The sequence below is a fragment of the Euleptes europaea genome, chromosome 8 (assembly GCF_029931775.1).
Source record: "Euleptes europaea isolate rEulEur1 chromosome 8, rEulEur1.hap1, whole genome shotgun sequence".
Taxonomy (NCBI): domain Eukaryota; kingdom Metazoa; phylum Chordata; class Lepidosauria; order Squamata; family Sphaerodactylidae; genus Euleptes; species Euleptes europaea.
The window spans coordinates 62,788,943-62,805,769 of NC_079319.1; the positions used below are offsets into that span (position 1 = coordinate 62,788,943).

General features: G+C 42.8%; 1 protein-coding gene across 1 annotated transcript; it reads right to left on the minus strand.

Annotated features, from left to right (window-relative positions):
- CD226 (CD226 molecule) lies at positions 1-16,827 on the minus strand. Its single transcript, XM_056854944.1, has 6 exons — positions 16,713-16,827; positions 16,018-16,356; positions 7,731-8,072; positions 1,961-2,078; positions 1,414-1,471; positions 1-111 (listed from the first exon to the last, which is right to left on the minus strand). Exons 1-6 carry the CDS (start codon positions 16,825-16,827, stop codon positions 1-3), a joined length of 1,083 nt encoding a protein of 360 aa, XP_056710922.1.

The window sequence follows — 16,827 nt, forward strand, 5'->3', positions numbered from 1 at the left end:
TCACATTTGCATTTTTTGTCCACGTGTGTAGTTGACATAGATCGCCTGCTGCTTTGTCTCAGATGCCGTCGTGTTTCCTCCTTTACTTGCATTCTGTTGGCCATGGAAGGGCTGGGAAGGGAGAAAACAGTGAACTGAAGATTGCTGTAAATGGCCGGTGGTTCGGCAAAAGAGCCTCTATTCTCATAGCGGCGATTCTTAAAATTAGGCAAAATTAGGATTATTTCCACTTTTGTGTTTTACAGCACAGGGTGTGATTTCTATGCATGTTTTGTCTGAATGTTTGGGAAACACCTTTGCAGTTTGTGAATTGGAGGAGGAAAAAAACTAGGCAGGAAACCAAAGGGACCTACTTAACACCCTACCCTGACATCAAATCTTTCATTCACCAACCCACATCCGGTTTAAATGTGCCACAAGCAGAAAACAGGAGCAAACAAGGTGCCTTTTTTCTGGAGATGCCTAAGAAGCAATACCAAATATTTATTTGAAATTAGCATTCTGGACACAGTCAAATTACTAGCTGGTCAAGCATTCAATAAAGGAAGCCACAGCCCTCAGTTTGCAAGATCTGAGCAAGGCTATCAAAGACAGGACATTTTGGAGGACACTGATTCATAGGGTCACCATGAGTCGGAAGCGACTTGACCACACTTAACACACACACACAAGCATTCATCTCCATTTGGCAGCCTTTTGCCCCCTTGACTGCTGCTGCTTCTCAGCACAAAATTTCCTCCTTTGCCATCACAAATGGGACTCAGCAATGTGTAAACAGCTCCAGACAGTATGTTCACATCATGTCTGATCACCAAAAAAATGGAGTTAAAAAAAAATACAAAACGAAACATAAAAGTAGGGAAGCAATTTCAGCTTAGCTCTAGTTCTTACTTCATTATTGCCTAGGGTAATAGGTTTACACATTTATCCATGCAAAGTATTTGCAGGCACGCTGGCAAGCATTGTCCTGAGCTTTTGAAGATTCCTGAAAAGGAGGGGGGGAGGCCTTCAAAATCTGTGCATTAGCTGTCAACCACTATTTCCAAGGGCCACTTCAATTTCCCATAGCCCAAAGAATCTTTGCAGGCCCTCTTCCCTGCCCTACTAGTTATTAGAATGAAACAGCACTGTATCAGCTCACAAATCAGCACTACCTAATAGCACCTCACGGATAGAAAAGAGATTTCTATTGTAACTAACTGATCCTCTCTCGCTTCTGATGGAAAATGACAAGGCTGAACAAAGAAGACCAAATCCTCAGGTCCTCAGAATAATAGTGCAGTGTAGCAAATCATAAAAAGTTGAGAATGTAAGCACATTGTAACAGGGATAAAACAGAATTCATTCAGCCAAAGCCATCCCTGAAACACACAAACATATAACCCACATACCAGAGTCTCTAGACAGACTTACTTGGCGTTCAGTGGTAAAAACGGCTTTTGGTGGCATCATGATCCTTTTCCTCTTCTTTCTGGTGATGCACACATAAACCAATCATTACATTTGGTGCCAGGGCCAACATAGGCATTTTTGAGATTATAGTAATATAGAGTCCAAGGGAGCAGATCTTCGAAAAACCCAAAAGTGTGCATAATGGATTTTTCAGACCTAGAATAAAGTGAAGCTTTGATCTATATTGCGTACCTCTGGTAGCAACTGCTCATATGATTAACTCTCTCAAGTTGAGAAATGGAGAAAAAGCAACTACTCTTTTCCTTGGCATACCACCCCCAATATATGACCTTTCCTATCTTTCTCAAAATGCTTTCTCTTCCAGCGGATGAGAAGGCAGCATAAATGGACTCACACATCTCTCCCTTTAAGTCACTGCTGGTATAGACATCAGTGTTAATTATCTAGCTATATAAAGAATAACACAGAAGGCAGCACAGCAGTAAAGTCACTGAACAAATATCAGATAAATCTGCCTATATGTCCACAGATCCAATAAACTGCTTACTTCCTATGGTGAACAACAGTTGCAACGATGGACAAGATGAGCATTAGTAGCAAGATGGTAGCCCCAACTCCAGCACCTCCAGCTATGGCAAAGATATTCTGCTTGTAATCCAAAGGAACTAGGAGAAGAAAGGTGGAAAATATGATTAATGGGGACAACATTTAAGTCAATAACATGTACCCTCTGATCCACAGATAAAGTTCCACCAAGTATGGTGAAGCTGAGTAGACCAAGAGATGCTGATCATGCCTGATGATTTGACATCGGTAAAGTGGTTCAAAGCAAAACACTTTTGGCTCAACTGATTTGTGGAGTGGCCTAATTAATGGAAAGAAAATAAGCAATAAATGTATGTCTCACCTACAGTCATCTTTAATTGCCATTGCAGTACTGGGAACCTGAATTGTATTTGGTCAGAAGAGTCCCATGATTAAACAAATAGTCCTCTCATGCATGGGCATATCTTGAATACCCACAAGTTTCATAAGAATGTTTACAGATCCATTAGCTCTAGTTGCGCTGGTATAATCCATAGGGTCATGCTGGCCCAACCATCTAAAGTCCAAGGAGTGTACTGGGAGTGGGAAAGGCATAAATTGTACACTGGTCCCAATTGTCTGCCCAGAAAAGCTTTATCTTGGGGTACCTGACAGGATGAAGGAAATCTCTTCAGCAAGGATACTCTTTTGCAACAATTTTAGAAAACCAATTTAGTTTATAGGCCAGTATCAGAAAACATTGCCATATTTGTAACCTTGATATATTCAGACAGGAAGTATCACATCTATGAGACAGGCATCTGCATGAGGGAGAGAGCATTGTGGTTTCTGTAACTGCAGGGGTTGGAACAAGGACTGCCTGAGGCTCAAAATAAATTTGTTTTTGTGCTTGTTTGGGGAGATTCTCGTTTGCTGGGCTGAGTTAATGACAATGTATGTGTTTGGAACAGAGCCAGGTCAAAAGCAGACACAATTATTCATAATACTTTTCTATCACAAATGGCATTGGACAAACCTTCCGCCTCCCAGCACAAGCCAGACATGTTTCCAAAGTTTTTTTAAAAAAAATCAGCCCCTGCTTGAGCATCAAGTAGGCTGCCAAAAGCAAACGAGAAATCGTAGAATGTAATCTTATGAAAAGAATACTGAAAATCTGGAGTCTTTGTGCTATTTTAGATTTTGAAACAGATTTCAGATGCTAGTTCTTCTTGAATCATAGAATCATAGAGTTGGAAGTGGCCATACAGGCCATCTAGTCCAAAAGGTAAAAGGTCTGTGCAAGCACCGGGTCACTCCTGACCCATGGAGTGATGTCACATCCCGACGTTTACTAGGCAGACTATGTTTACAGGGTGGTTTGCCACTGCCTTCCCCAGTCATCTACACTTTACCCCCAGCAAGCTGGGTACTCATTTTACCGACCTCAGAAGGGTGGAAGGCTGAGTCAACCTTGAGCCAGCTACCTGAAACCAACTTCTGTTGGGATCGAACTCAGGTCATGAGCAGAGCTTGGACTGTAGTACTGCAGCTTACCACTCTGCGCCACAAGGCTCCTTCTATCTAGTCCAACCCCCTGCTTAATGCATGATCCCCCTAGAGCATCTCTGACAAGTGCTTGTCCAGCTCTGCTTAAAGACTGCCAGTGAGGGGGAGCTCACCACTTCCCTAGGTAGCTGATTCCACTGCCGAACAACACCTACTGTAAAAAAAAAATCCTACTATCCAGCCAATACCTTTCTGCCCATAATTTTGAAACAGATTTCAGATGCTAGTTCTTCTTGAATCATAGAATCATAGAGTTGGAAGTGGCCATACAGGCCATCTAATCCAAAAGGTAAAAGGTCCGTGCAAGCAACGGGTCATTCCTGACCCATGGGGTGACGTCACATCCTGACGTTTACTAGGCAGACTTTGTTTACGGGGTGGTTTGCCAGTGCCTTCCCCAGTCATCTTCCCTTTACCCCCAGCAAGCTGGGTACTCATTTTACCGACCTCAGAAGGGTGGAAGGCTGAGTCAACCCTGAGCCGGCTACCTGAAACTGACTCTCATTGGGATCGAACTCAGGTCATGAGCAGAGCTTGGATTGCCTCCATAGACCAATACGTATGCAGCAAGGGGTACCTCATAAAACAGAATGATGTTAATCTATTGTCTGCACAAATTTTGTTCAGGGAAGCAGGATGGACCTCCATAAACAGAAAATATCTCCAGGTGGTTATTTTATTATGAACTATCAAATTGTTATCCTGCCCATCCTCTGAGGAGCTCACACAATGTTAGGGAGGGGGCATGGCTCAAGTGGCAGAGCAGAAGGTCCCAGGTTCACTCCCTGGCATCTCCAGTAAGAAGCAGCTCATAGATGACGTGAAAAACGACAGCCTGAGACCCTGGACAGCTGCTGCCAGTCTGAGTAAACAATACTGACCCTTAATGGATCAATGATCTGATTTAGTATAAGGCAGTTTCATGTGTTCATGTGTTTCCAGGGTGGTGAGGCAGGTTATGCTAAGAGAAAGTGACTGGCACAAGGTCACCCAATGATGAGCTTCATGGCTGGGTGGGAAATTTGAACCTTGGTCTCCCAGCTCCCACTCCCACATTCAATCCACTATACCACACCAGCCACCTCATCTGACTAGGGTTGCCAACCTCCAGGTGGTGGCTGGAGATTTCCTGCTATTACAACTGATCTCCAGCTAATAGAGGTCAGTTCACCTGGAGAAATGTCCGCTTTGGCAATTGGACTCTATGGCATTGAAGTCTCTCCCTTCTCCAAACCCCACCCTCCTCAGCCTCCGCCCCAAAAATCTCCAGGTATTTCCCAGCCCAGAGCTGGCAACCCTACAACTGACTCAAAGCAGTTTACAGTAACATGAAACACAACCACCATTTTAAAAATTACCTTAAAATACTACACAAGGACATCTAAGATCAACAAAAAAGACCTGCAAAATAGATCTGCTTTGCAAGCTGTCTTGAAAGACACCAAAGATGAAGCAGCCCACAGCAGAATCAATGTGATGTCTTAGGAAAACCACTCAGACACGGCCATTTTTGTTTAGCAGACAGCAGACATTGTTGATAATTCCCGGCCAGGCCTAGGCAGAGGTTAGCCTTCAGATACATGCATCCCAGTCAATGAAATTAAATTAAACCTGGAAACACACCGGCAGCCAAGGTAGTTGGTCTAATACCAGAGTGACAAGTAACAGTCAACAGATAGGTCACCACATTTTGAACTAATGGAAGTTTCCAAGTTGTCTTCAATGGCTGTCCCCTGTACACCTCATTACATTAGTGCAGCCTTGAAGTTAAGTGACTGAATCCAAGAGACAGCACAATTTATGAGCCAGATACAACTGAAAGGACTCGGCACCAATGGAATGCATTCCTGGCACCAATGGGGGGTAGGGACATACATTTTTGAAGGAGAAGGAGAAGGAAGAGGAGGAGGAGAAGAAGAGTTGGCTTTCATATGCCAACTTTCTCCACCACTTAAGGAAGAATCAAACCGGCTTACAATCTCCTTCCCTTCCCCTCCCCACAACAGACACCCTGTGAGGTAGGTGGGGCTGAAAGAGCGTGACTAGCCCAAGGCCACCCAGCTGGCTTCATGTGGAGGAGTGGGGAAACCAATCCAGTTCACCAGATTAGCGTCCGCCACTCATGTGGAGGAGTGGGGGGTCAAATCCAGTTGTCCAGATCAGTCCACCGCTCTTAACCACTGCACCAGGCAGTTGATTTTTAATTTACTTTGAGGGACCTCATTGGTCAGGAAGGAGGGATAAAGAGTTTTAAATAAAACAATAACAACCAATTTCCAAGAAACAACACTTATATTTCTTATCAAGAAAAATAGGTGGATGGAAGACTGCTAAGCATGTTTTGAAGCCTGCCTTCGTTCTCTTAAGCTCTTGCCAAACACACACACACACATTTCTCTTCACAAGCTTCCAGAAATGTCACGGGTGAGTGGTTTCAACCTTCCTTGCTCTGACTGGCTCTGCAGAAGAAACATTGACAGGTCAGACAGTTACAAGGCAGTAAAACCTAATGAGTGGCTTGAACAGCTCTGTTAAGAAGTGAAATGTAGCTTGTTATGTACCTTGGCTCGGAGGTTTGTACCATGTGCACAGGAACAGCACTGTGACAGAAATCACTGAAATATATGTTGAAAGACTGGGGAGCAGAGTGTTAGGGCAAAACCAATGATGTGCCCTTTCATGTGGGTTCCCTAGAAAATAGGTCATGTGACAGAGCTTTCAAACAGTCTATTTCTCAGAGAGTTCTCTCCAGTGTCTGCCACTTGGCTATTAAGTGTCCAAGGTTGCAGCAGAAATGAAGAAGAAGAAGATGAAGATGAAGATGAAGAAGAAGAAGAAGAAGAAGAAGAAGAAGAAGAAGAAGAAGAAGAAGAAGAAGAAGAAGAGTTGGTTTTTATATGTCTACTTTGTCTGCCACTTAAGGAAGAATCAAACTGGCTTACAATCACCTTCCCTTCTCCTCCCCACAATAGACACTCTGTGAGGAGAGTGTGACTAGCCCAAGGTCACCCAGCTGGCTTCATGTGTAGGAGTGGGGAAACCAATCCAGTTCACCAGACTAGCCTCAGCCGCTCATGTGGAGGAGTGGGGAAACCAACCCGGTTCACCAGATTAGCCTCCACCACTCGTGTGGAGGAGTGGAGAATCAAACCCGGTTCTCCAGATCAGAGTCCACTGCTTCAAACCACCACTCTTAACCACTACACCACGCTGGCTCTCAAAAGAGTGGAACCTCATAAGCTCTCCTTACAGGTATGCTCCATTCTTGTGTTAAAATAGTCTTGCCTTCGCACCATAATTATAAAACAGGGTTACGGATACGAAGCAGGCTGTAAAAGTGTTATTGCATTGCAAGTTTGATCTGAGCCCGAGGAATGTTTTTATTAGAGCTCTGCTGTCTAGAGCTCAGAGCTCAGTCTTGCTATCACCACCCTCACAGAGGATCATAGGAAGGAGGGGAAAGTGACATCTCCCCAAGCAGGAAATTACTTGTAATTTTTTTCTCCCCCATCTGGCCCCTTGAGGCTTGCCTGGCACCTATTTTGCTTTCTTTTCAGTGCCAGGCCAAAACATGTCCGTTCACCCAGGCTTTTAATTAAGGGGTTGGTCTTTTGACCCTATTTTAGTCTGGAAACTTGTTTTAAGCTTTAAGTGGTCTGTTTTTATAGTCTATGTTTTTATGCTGGCTCTTTTTTTTTCAATGCTGGATTTTAATTAATATATTTTAATTTTTTATCGTTTTTTATCTTGTAAGCTGTAGAGGTGGCATGATTTTTTCCCGAAGTAAATAAATAAAATCTAGTACAGACCATCCTATCAAGGAAGGGTACAGCCTCACTGATTTGTGTGATTTTTTTCACTATCCCAACTGGGGTGCTTGATTTCTTTCATTTGTTTTTGCTTCCAAGAACATAAAAAACGCCCTGCTGGATCAGACCAAGGTCCACCAAGTCTGGCAGTCTGTTCACACAGTGGCCAACCAGGTGCCTCTAGGAAGCCCCCAAACAAGACGACTGCAGCAGCATTATCCTGCCTGGGTTCCACAGCACCTAATATAATAGGCATGCTCCTCTGACCCTGAAGAGAACAGGTATGCATCATGACTATCATTCAGCCTCCATGCTACTTAGTGGAGAGTTTTAGATGCATTTAAAATAAATAAATTGAAAATAAATACATGCCAATGAACAAGAGCAGGATAAAAAACAAACCCTTCCCCCACTTACCGTTGACTGTGACAGTCAACTTTGTCCAGTGAGCTCCAGATTCACCTGAAGCTCCGATGTAACAACAGCGAAACATCCCAGAATCAGACGTTGTGACATTCCAAAGCACAATTGTGTTTGCCTGGGTAGCACAGTCTACCTCTACCCGTTCTTCGTAATCCGAACCATGAATTGATTGGCCTTGAGCACATTGGACTATGGTATCCACAGTGTCATCACGAACCCTTTCCCATGTCACACGGTTCATTGCTATCACAAGGTCAGTCCCACATCTAAAGGTGGCATTCTTCCCTGGTTCAATAATGACTTGGGAAGCTGGTGAGAATGGAGACGTAAAGTTCCCTGTTAAACAAACAGTAGGGGAAGGAAAAAATTTTAAGAAGTGTTTGTATCAATTTATATACTTATACTCTTAACCCATTAAGCATTTCACAGAGATACACCCCCTGTGAATATGATATTCATCAGGCAACCTTAATAACATATTATCAGTTAGAAACTCAATCACACCATAATCAACAATTGTCTAAAAAAACTCAGTTAATATCAAGAACCTCTAAGTACTTGCACTATTCCTAGCAGTATTTTCATAAAGTGATGTGAAGATAGATGTTTTGTGGTTTAATTCCCCAGACTGCTTTTTTAAATTGTAACAATTCGTACATGTATTACTCTTTGTTTTAAATGATCTGATGGATGCTTTGTTATTAATAAATGCGTATGTGACAGACGGATTCTAGTTCCACCCTTCTTCTGTCACAGCCAGTCCCTGATTCCCTGCTGTGCATGCAAGTCTCTAGAGGAGGGGTATCAATCATGTGGCCTGGGGGGTGGATCCAGCCCCTTGAGGCAGCCACTTCCCCACCCCACTCCCAATTTGGGCTGGTGAGCTTACTGCAGGCTCACCAGCAGAGGCAGCCACAAACACCCCAGTCCCAATCTGGGCAGGTGAGCCCACTGCGGGCTTGCCATTGAGGCAACCACCCCTCTAGTCCTGAGATGTCAATGATCAAAGACTGTTAAATAAAAGAAAATACTGTAAAGTCATTTATGCATGGGGGTTTAACCTGAGGTTCATTGCTGGCTGGACCCACACCTTCCTGTTGGGAATCTAAGCACCAGCAGTCTCCGAGCTCAAATCAAGTCTCCACCTCTTTAAATGCTGCTTTATACCGTAATTGGCTTACTTTGTAATGCTTACTGTGACAGAAAATCCCCCGCCAAAAAAACCAATTGCCAAATAAAAAAGCATTTTAAGAAGAAAAAAACAATAAACAGAGCAATCTGAAAGGAGGGGGGGAGAAATCCAAAACTTGTTTTTTTAAAAGCCTTTCTTCTGCTCAGAAAGAGCTCCAAGGAAGCAGAAAGCATTTGAATCCCCACCTCTTTACATGTACTTTGTAATTGGCTGCATGCTTTCTGTGATAGAAACCAAGCGCCCGTATCTGGCACTTTGCCTTATGCACAGGATTATGCACAGGGATTTCACCTGGGCTGAGCTTAGGGGAGAGGGAAGAATCGGATTAACAGAGGAATGGGAAGATCCCGGATTTGTGAGGGCTGGCAGCGAGGTCATCTCTAATGGATGGAAAATGTATGCATAACTCTACGGAACAACCGAGACAGACCAGGAGTGAACATGAGTGAAAGTACCCATGCACAGACGACCTAAGAATGTTATTGTTTTAAGCATGTTTGTATTTTAATTAAAAAAAAACAAAGTAAAAATAATGTCATTAATTGGTATCTCCAGTACCTGGCATTAAATTTTATGGTACACATGGCCCAGCCCGATCAAGTGACATTTATGTCATATCCAGCCCTCGTAACAAATGAGTTTGACACCCCTGTTCTAGAGTTTCCAACCAATGGGAGGTGTGGAGTTGTCCGACAGAGAAATGGGCAATAACATAAAAACTCCTCAGATAAGGCTCAAACATCAATAAGTGGTTAGGTCTCACGAGTCAATAGAGAGGCATGATTAAGTTAGGTATCCAGTGCAAAACTAGCTGTTGCAATCTCATTGAACCAAGAGTGTAACATTGGCATTTCCCATTGGTGAATTCAGGGCTGCACTCTGACTAGTGCAAGTGAGGGCCTGAGACCCTATTGGTGCAAGGGTGGGGTCAGGATTTAGGCTGTGAGTGGCTAACTGGATTGAGCTATGAAGGAAGGGGCACTTGAATATTAATGAGATGACAACCTTATTTGGCCTAATGGTTTGAGCAAATGGCCCTTTCCTGGGAAGTAATTGCTGTGTCCAGAATTGCATTTACAAGTGAGATACAAAAGGACTTTGATTATTTTACCTTGCAAATCTAGTTCACTGTATAAGAGCCAAAAGGTGTGAGGAGCTCAGGGGGCTAGAAAAGGAACCTATGCAGATGTCTTCCTTCTGCCTTCCAGGTCTCAAATGGCCTTTCCTGCCAGGATTCTGTTTTACCACTCAGTACTTGTGATCTTTGAGATGTAAAATTAAAAGTTCTCTTGCTTCATCTCTGGCATCCATTGACCAGAGGTTTTTGGAATCTGCATCTTGCCTTTCTGGCTTCCTGCATTTCTGCCATCTGCGCAGGGCAAAATTGCCCAAGCTGAGGTGTTGCTGGTGCGTCGTTGAAAGATATTTTTCTTTTCACCACAACCAGCTTCCATATAAGGGTGTCAGCTACAGTAATCTCACAACTGTGAAATATGCACACATCTATAATTCTGAGGTTGATGATATTTTTTCCACCAGACAGCAGCATCAAAATAGAATTCACAATCCTTAATTTTGTCAGATGGATGGCAGAAATGGCATGTGTCTGTCTTACGTGCTGTCAAGTTGCTTCCAACTTACGACGACCGTACGAATTAATGACCTCCTGAACTAACTAGTGGGCTTTAATATCTTGCAAGGTCGTGCAGCTCTCCCAAAGCCAGAAAATTTATAATTTTTCATCAAAGGCTTTCCCCTTCAGAACTGACATTACTGGGAATGACTGCCTCTCATTCTGAATTCTCTTATAAGAATGATCACACATTTCACAGAAATGGGGGCACCCATAAATAGCCATCCTCAATGGCTAACACTTTGTCCATTAGCCGCCTCTGGTCTCTTCCTCCTTCAGATAAGGGGGATTGGGAGAGGGCAGTTCAGCAGCTGTGAGGGAGAGATTGTCCCATGCTCTCCTTCACATGGTCGTTAGACATACAACTTTTCATGCTGCCAGTTTTAGCAACACAGGAGTCAGAAGACTACTAGGCCGGGGTGAGCCCTAAGAAATAAAGAGCCACTAGGAAGGAGGAATACCCTTTTCATCTCATTCAGTGTTCAGCTTCCATCTGGTTGAACACATGAACACATGAAGCTGCCTTATACTGAATCAGACCCTTGGTCCATCAAAATCATTGTTGTCTACTCAGACCGGCAGTGGCTCTCTAGTGTCTCAGGCAGAGGTCTTTCACATCACCTACTTGCCTAGTCCCTTTAACTGGAGATGCCGGGGATTGAACCTGGGACCTTTGGCATGCCAAACAGATGGTCTACCACTGAGCCACAGCCCCTCCCTTTCTCAGAATAGCCCAAGAAAGAGCTACTAATGGCTATGTTGACTATTCTCAGTTGACTCTTGGATCTATGACAAATTCATGTAGTAAAATACCAAGTTTTCCCCCCCTTAAAAACTTCACTGGCCTCTGATAGCTTTAATTTCTTCATCAGTAGACAGTTAAAGCTGCAAGAATTTCCATCCAACTTTTTCTTCAACCCTCTTGGAACGTGTGTGTGTGTTTTATAACTGTCCATCACAGGTTGTATCAGTTCCAAATTTATGATTTCTTATGCCACAGATTGACTCTTCAATTTCCCATCTGGTTTGGAGCGGAGGACACTAATCTGGTGAACCGGGTTGGTTTCCCCACTCCTACACATGAAGCCAGCTGGATGACCTTGGGCTAGTCCCAGCTCTCTTAGAGCTCTCTCAGCTTCACCTACCTCACAGGGTGTCTGTTGTGGGGAGGAGAAGGGAAGGTGACTGTAAGCTGGTTTGAGTTTCCTTAAGTGGTAGAGAAAGTTGGCATATAAAAACCAACTCTTCTTCTTCTTCATAGAATAATCTCATATTTCTATCTTTTTAAACTACCTTTTGGTGGAATGTAACAATTATAGTGACTTGAGATGCTGATACATTGCACACTGTAAATCTACAAAATGAATGTCTTATATCAAGGATACCATGAATGTTTTATACTGGGTTTTTCTATATGGCCATAGATATTTGTCTGTCAGTGGCACTTAAGTTTCATTTTCCTGTTTACAAATTCTGCCTTATGCAATCCCTCAAGTAGCCAGAGTCAGTTTTTAAATACTTTTTGGGTTTATTGCATGGTATTGTTACCAATGGTGTTAGGTTAGTGCTTCCTTATTTCCCAGTTGCTGAGAGGGAGAGGATCTTTGTCACTGTGGTTGACTAAACAAAACATGGTTTCCTCAAGAGGAGTCCACAGGTGACCCAAACTTCCCCAACTGGTTTCCCAGCCAGTGCTTCAGAGGTGAGAAAAGAACACCTTGGGAGTCTGAGAGACGTACTTACCTTCCAGTAAAAAAAGGGTCAGCCCAACTCATACACATGAACACACACATGAAGCTGCCTTATACTGAATCAGATCCTTGGTCAATCAAAGTCAGTATTGTCTACTCAGACCGGCAGTGGCTCTCCAGGGTTTCAGGCAGTAGTCTTTCACATCACCGACCTGCCTAGTCCCTTAAACTGAAGATTCCGGGGAACCTGGGATCTTCTGCATGCCAAGCAGATGCTCTACCATTGACCAGTGTGCAATGTATCAGCCCCTCCCATCCCTCCATCCATCAGCAAAGAACCAATTCTGATAAGCTGGTGTCCCCCTCCCACTAGAGAAAGCATCGCTACATCTATTAGTTGCCCTACAATTACGTGTTAGTCTGGTGACACCTCAGCAAGGGCCACAAAAGAAGAGAGCTGTCTTCACCTGGAACCTCTGGTTCTCAGCCTGTCACCAAGCCCAGCTGCTGTTGATGTTCAGCTCTAGGTGAGCTCAGCTTTCTCCTCATATTCCTAGCAGATATTTTTGGGTCGTCATCACCCTTGATCCCTCTATAAATACAATGACAGCTGATTAATCAAGTAATAACAAGATAGTAATAAAATAGGCTACTGGTGTCAGATCTAGTCTTAGAGTTTCACCCTGTCATTGGGGTGTTATTATTTCATGCTCTCATAAAAGCTTCTGTCTCAGGCTTTGTGCCACTCTGAGGCATTCATGCAGTACCCTCATTCTGCCATTGTCCTTATCTTATGACCATAGCCTTGAACTGGTGCACTGTATGAAATGCACAGCCTAAAGTAACTGCCCCATTATTGATGATCTGAGCACGAACTTCTCAGAGAGAGGAAATGATACTCAATCACTATGGCCATATGAATCTCTCATACTAGTGGAGGATCACGTGCTAAACTGAGGATGAAATTGTTGTGACATTATTCTGGGTCTTCACTCTTACTGTTACATTTGGCAGAAAACCATGACCAGACACAGCTAAAGAATGGGAAAATACATGGCTAATTAAACTCATCATAACACCGTGAAGACTGTGAATCAGAAAACAATTTAGCAAATGTTTGAAACCAGCAATAGACAGCAAGTTTTTAATTCCTTTGGAATTTCAATAGGAACAGGGCATCTAATTGGTTTTACTTTTTTTTTGCAGACAAGACATTTTTTTTCTCCCGCCATGAACCTTTACACTTATGCTTTTCATTAGGGCTTATTTAAAAATTTGAACTAGGAACCCTCTCTCAAAGTTCAATTAGCCCAAGTCCAGAATGAGAAGTGTCAGAACTTTGAAGCAAGAGAAGGAGAAAGAGAAGGAGGAGAGTTGGTTTTTATATGCCAACTTGCTCTACCTTTTAAGGAGAATCAAACCGGCTTACAACTCTCTTCCCTTCCTCTCCTCACAACAGACACCTTGTGAGGTAGGTGAGGCTGAGAGAGTTCAAAGAGAACTATGACTAGCCCAAGGTCATCCAGCAGGCTTCATGTGAAGGAGTGGGGAAACAAACCTGGTTCACCAGATTAGTCCACTGCTTATGTGGAAGAGTGGGGAATCAAACCCAGTTTTCCAGATTAGCGTCCACTGCTCTTAACCACTACACCACATTAGCTCTCATCACATGGGGAAATAAAAGTTTCACTTAAGAAGGAAAGCCTACATTAGTCACACACACACACAGAGAGAGAGAGAGATCAGCTGCTAAAATTAAGCACTTTGCACTTTCTTCAGCAGGAGGAATAATTGGATAGTTAATGTAATTCATCTGTAACAGCCATGTACCAAGAGAAGCAATTTCCTTGCATTTTTTCTTCCTTTCACATGAGGTAGGGAGAGAACGTAGAAAGCTCTCACTCACAGGTTCAGTCACATGAAGTATCTATGTCATATGCACCTTTGAATCACTAATATTTGTTTTTATCTGTAAGTCAACTTTTGATACCTCTAGATAACTGATGTTACTTTTTCGTCAGAATCAGACATGCTTGTTTAAACTGAAGTACAGAATTTTCATTGACAGACAGGATGTAGGATATTAATTAATTTGAATTTTATGAGTTGGCTCCAAAGATCATTTCCACTGACAGAAGGGATTTCTGTCAACAGGACTTTCTGTCAACACACTGTTGCAGTTTGAAATTGCCCACAGAATGCGAATTATAGGGGACAGGGGACCAGCAATAACACCGCGAAGAGCAAGATGAAAGAATAGGAGATCAGTAAAAATCCTCCCTCTTCCATTAGCAAAGATCTACTGCTGGATCCCATGGCTGTGTTTGAAACAGCAGCCCAAAATAAGATCTAACCCAAATGCCACCAGGAGCCAATGTAGACAATAGTCCTATTTTATGGGGCCAGTTGGACCACTTCATGACTTGAACCAAGAGACATAGGGATGCACAAAGATTTGAGTGACGGAATGCAGAGCTGGAAAAACATGCAAGATATTTACCATTTTATCCAACTCTAACCTAAAGTCAGTGATACCATGATGTAACTAAGGAGGAGGAGGAGAAGGAGGAGAGTTGGTTTTTGTATGCCAACTTTCTCTACCTTTTAAGGAGAATCAAACCGGCTTATACGTATACTAAGCCTAGCATGCAAATGCATGCAATAAAGTTGCACCCCATCCCCTTTTGTAAAAGAGCAGCCATTTCAGGAAGGTGTAATTTAGACTGGAGAACCAGCAGGTGGGGGATGTGATTAACCTTTTTCCTCTTGTCAACTTTATATTCCTCCAAGTACCTCCTCTCCTCCTCCCATGGTGTCCCAAATTGATGCATATAGTTGCAAGCATACATTTTGAACCACCAGAAAACTCACATTTGGCATTGGGGGTGGGAGTGGGGGTAAAAGTAGTTTGCAAAAGATTTGGGGCAGGGAAGGGATGAGCAAGGAAAGGGTTTAACAACCCCCTCACTCCCCCCACCACACACACTTCTATACTCTGAATAGTTTCTTCTAAAGCTGGTTTTCTTTACAAAGTGGTTCCTAGGTCCTGTTATTCGCTTAGGTCCCCACTGGGGAGAAAGATGGGGTATAAATGAAATACATTTTTAAAATACATTTGTATAGTTAGACCCTGAGAAGGAAAAGATTTGTGCATTTGTGTTGTTGGTAACATATGTGCAAAAGATTGAGAAGCTATGTTGTCCTAGTTTACGGTTTTAAAATTACAATCCAAATAAAGAAAATCATACTGCTGTTCTCAGTGAAAGCAGTTTGGTGGTGATGGTGAAGTTTTAAAATATTCTGGCAGGGACAGGACACTCCCTTCTCCTCTGCTGCTTCGCTTTATTCAAAGCATCCCTCCCCACAGGTACACTGCACAGGAAAAATGGCCACAGGAACATATGAAGTTGTCCTACACCTAGTCAGATCCCCGATCCATTTAATTCATTATAATCTACTTTGACAGAGGTCCTAGGGTCACAGAGGATTTATCCTGGGGTCACAGGGCATTGAAGAGTGTTCTGTAAAGCCGTTAAATGGAGATGCCAGATTGAACCTGGTAACTTCAGGATGCAACACATGGGCTCTACCATTCAACCTTTTTCTCCCCATTATCACATTCATCGAATCTACAATCACAAGCACAAAGATCCAAAACACCTTGGTCACTGTTGGCAGCCACTAATGCAAAGCCAAATGCACCCACAGAAGTGATATTTTGCACTTATCCATCTTCCAAGACAGCAAGAAAACCATTTATCTTACCTGATTGGACAACCTGTACCCTCTTTTCCCATATTCCATGTGGGAAGGTCTGAAAAGAGCATACATATAAGCCAATATCTGCCTTAGTGGTGCTGTTGAAAACCAGGGACTTATCATTCATAGTATGATTAACAACATTTACTCTGCCTTCATATGTGCTAGTAATATGCAGGTCATGAGGCAGTCTGAAGACCGCAATTGTCTTTTTGCCTTCACTCTTAATCCATGACATCTGGATTATATTTGCAGTCTTTGGATGGACACATTCAAGAGTCATATTATTGGTAAGTTTCACAGTTGAATCCACAATTTCTCTTTCCTCTCCCACAGCGAGACATCCTGTCAAAACCAACAAACAAAAAGAACTCAGAATGGTATTAGCAGCATTAAATGTCGAAACCAGTGATACACACAAACCCACACCTGCGGCATTCAGTGATCAACCAAATAGTTCTAAGACTACAATTTTCATGGGCCTCCCAATAAAATGGTACCCGGAAGCACTAGCAAAAAGCCTTGTTTGGAACAACTGTGAGACAAAAAAAATCTTTGTAGAAATACTTACATCTGGATACTAAAAACATTTCCTTTGAATTAAGTCCTGTTGGTATAACTGAATTTACTAACCCGATAACTACAACAGGTTATATGAAATTAGAGTTTATTTGAATTGTGTCTTAACCTAAATTACTTACCTTTACATGTTTGTAGAATTGCAATAAGAACGAGAGCAAGACAATACATCTTCAACAATACTGAACAGAGATGCGATGGAGCTTCTTGCAGGGTTCTGCTACTTCCTGACCACAT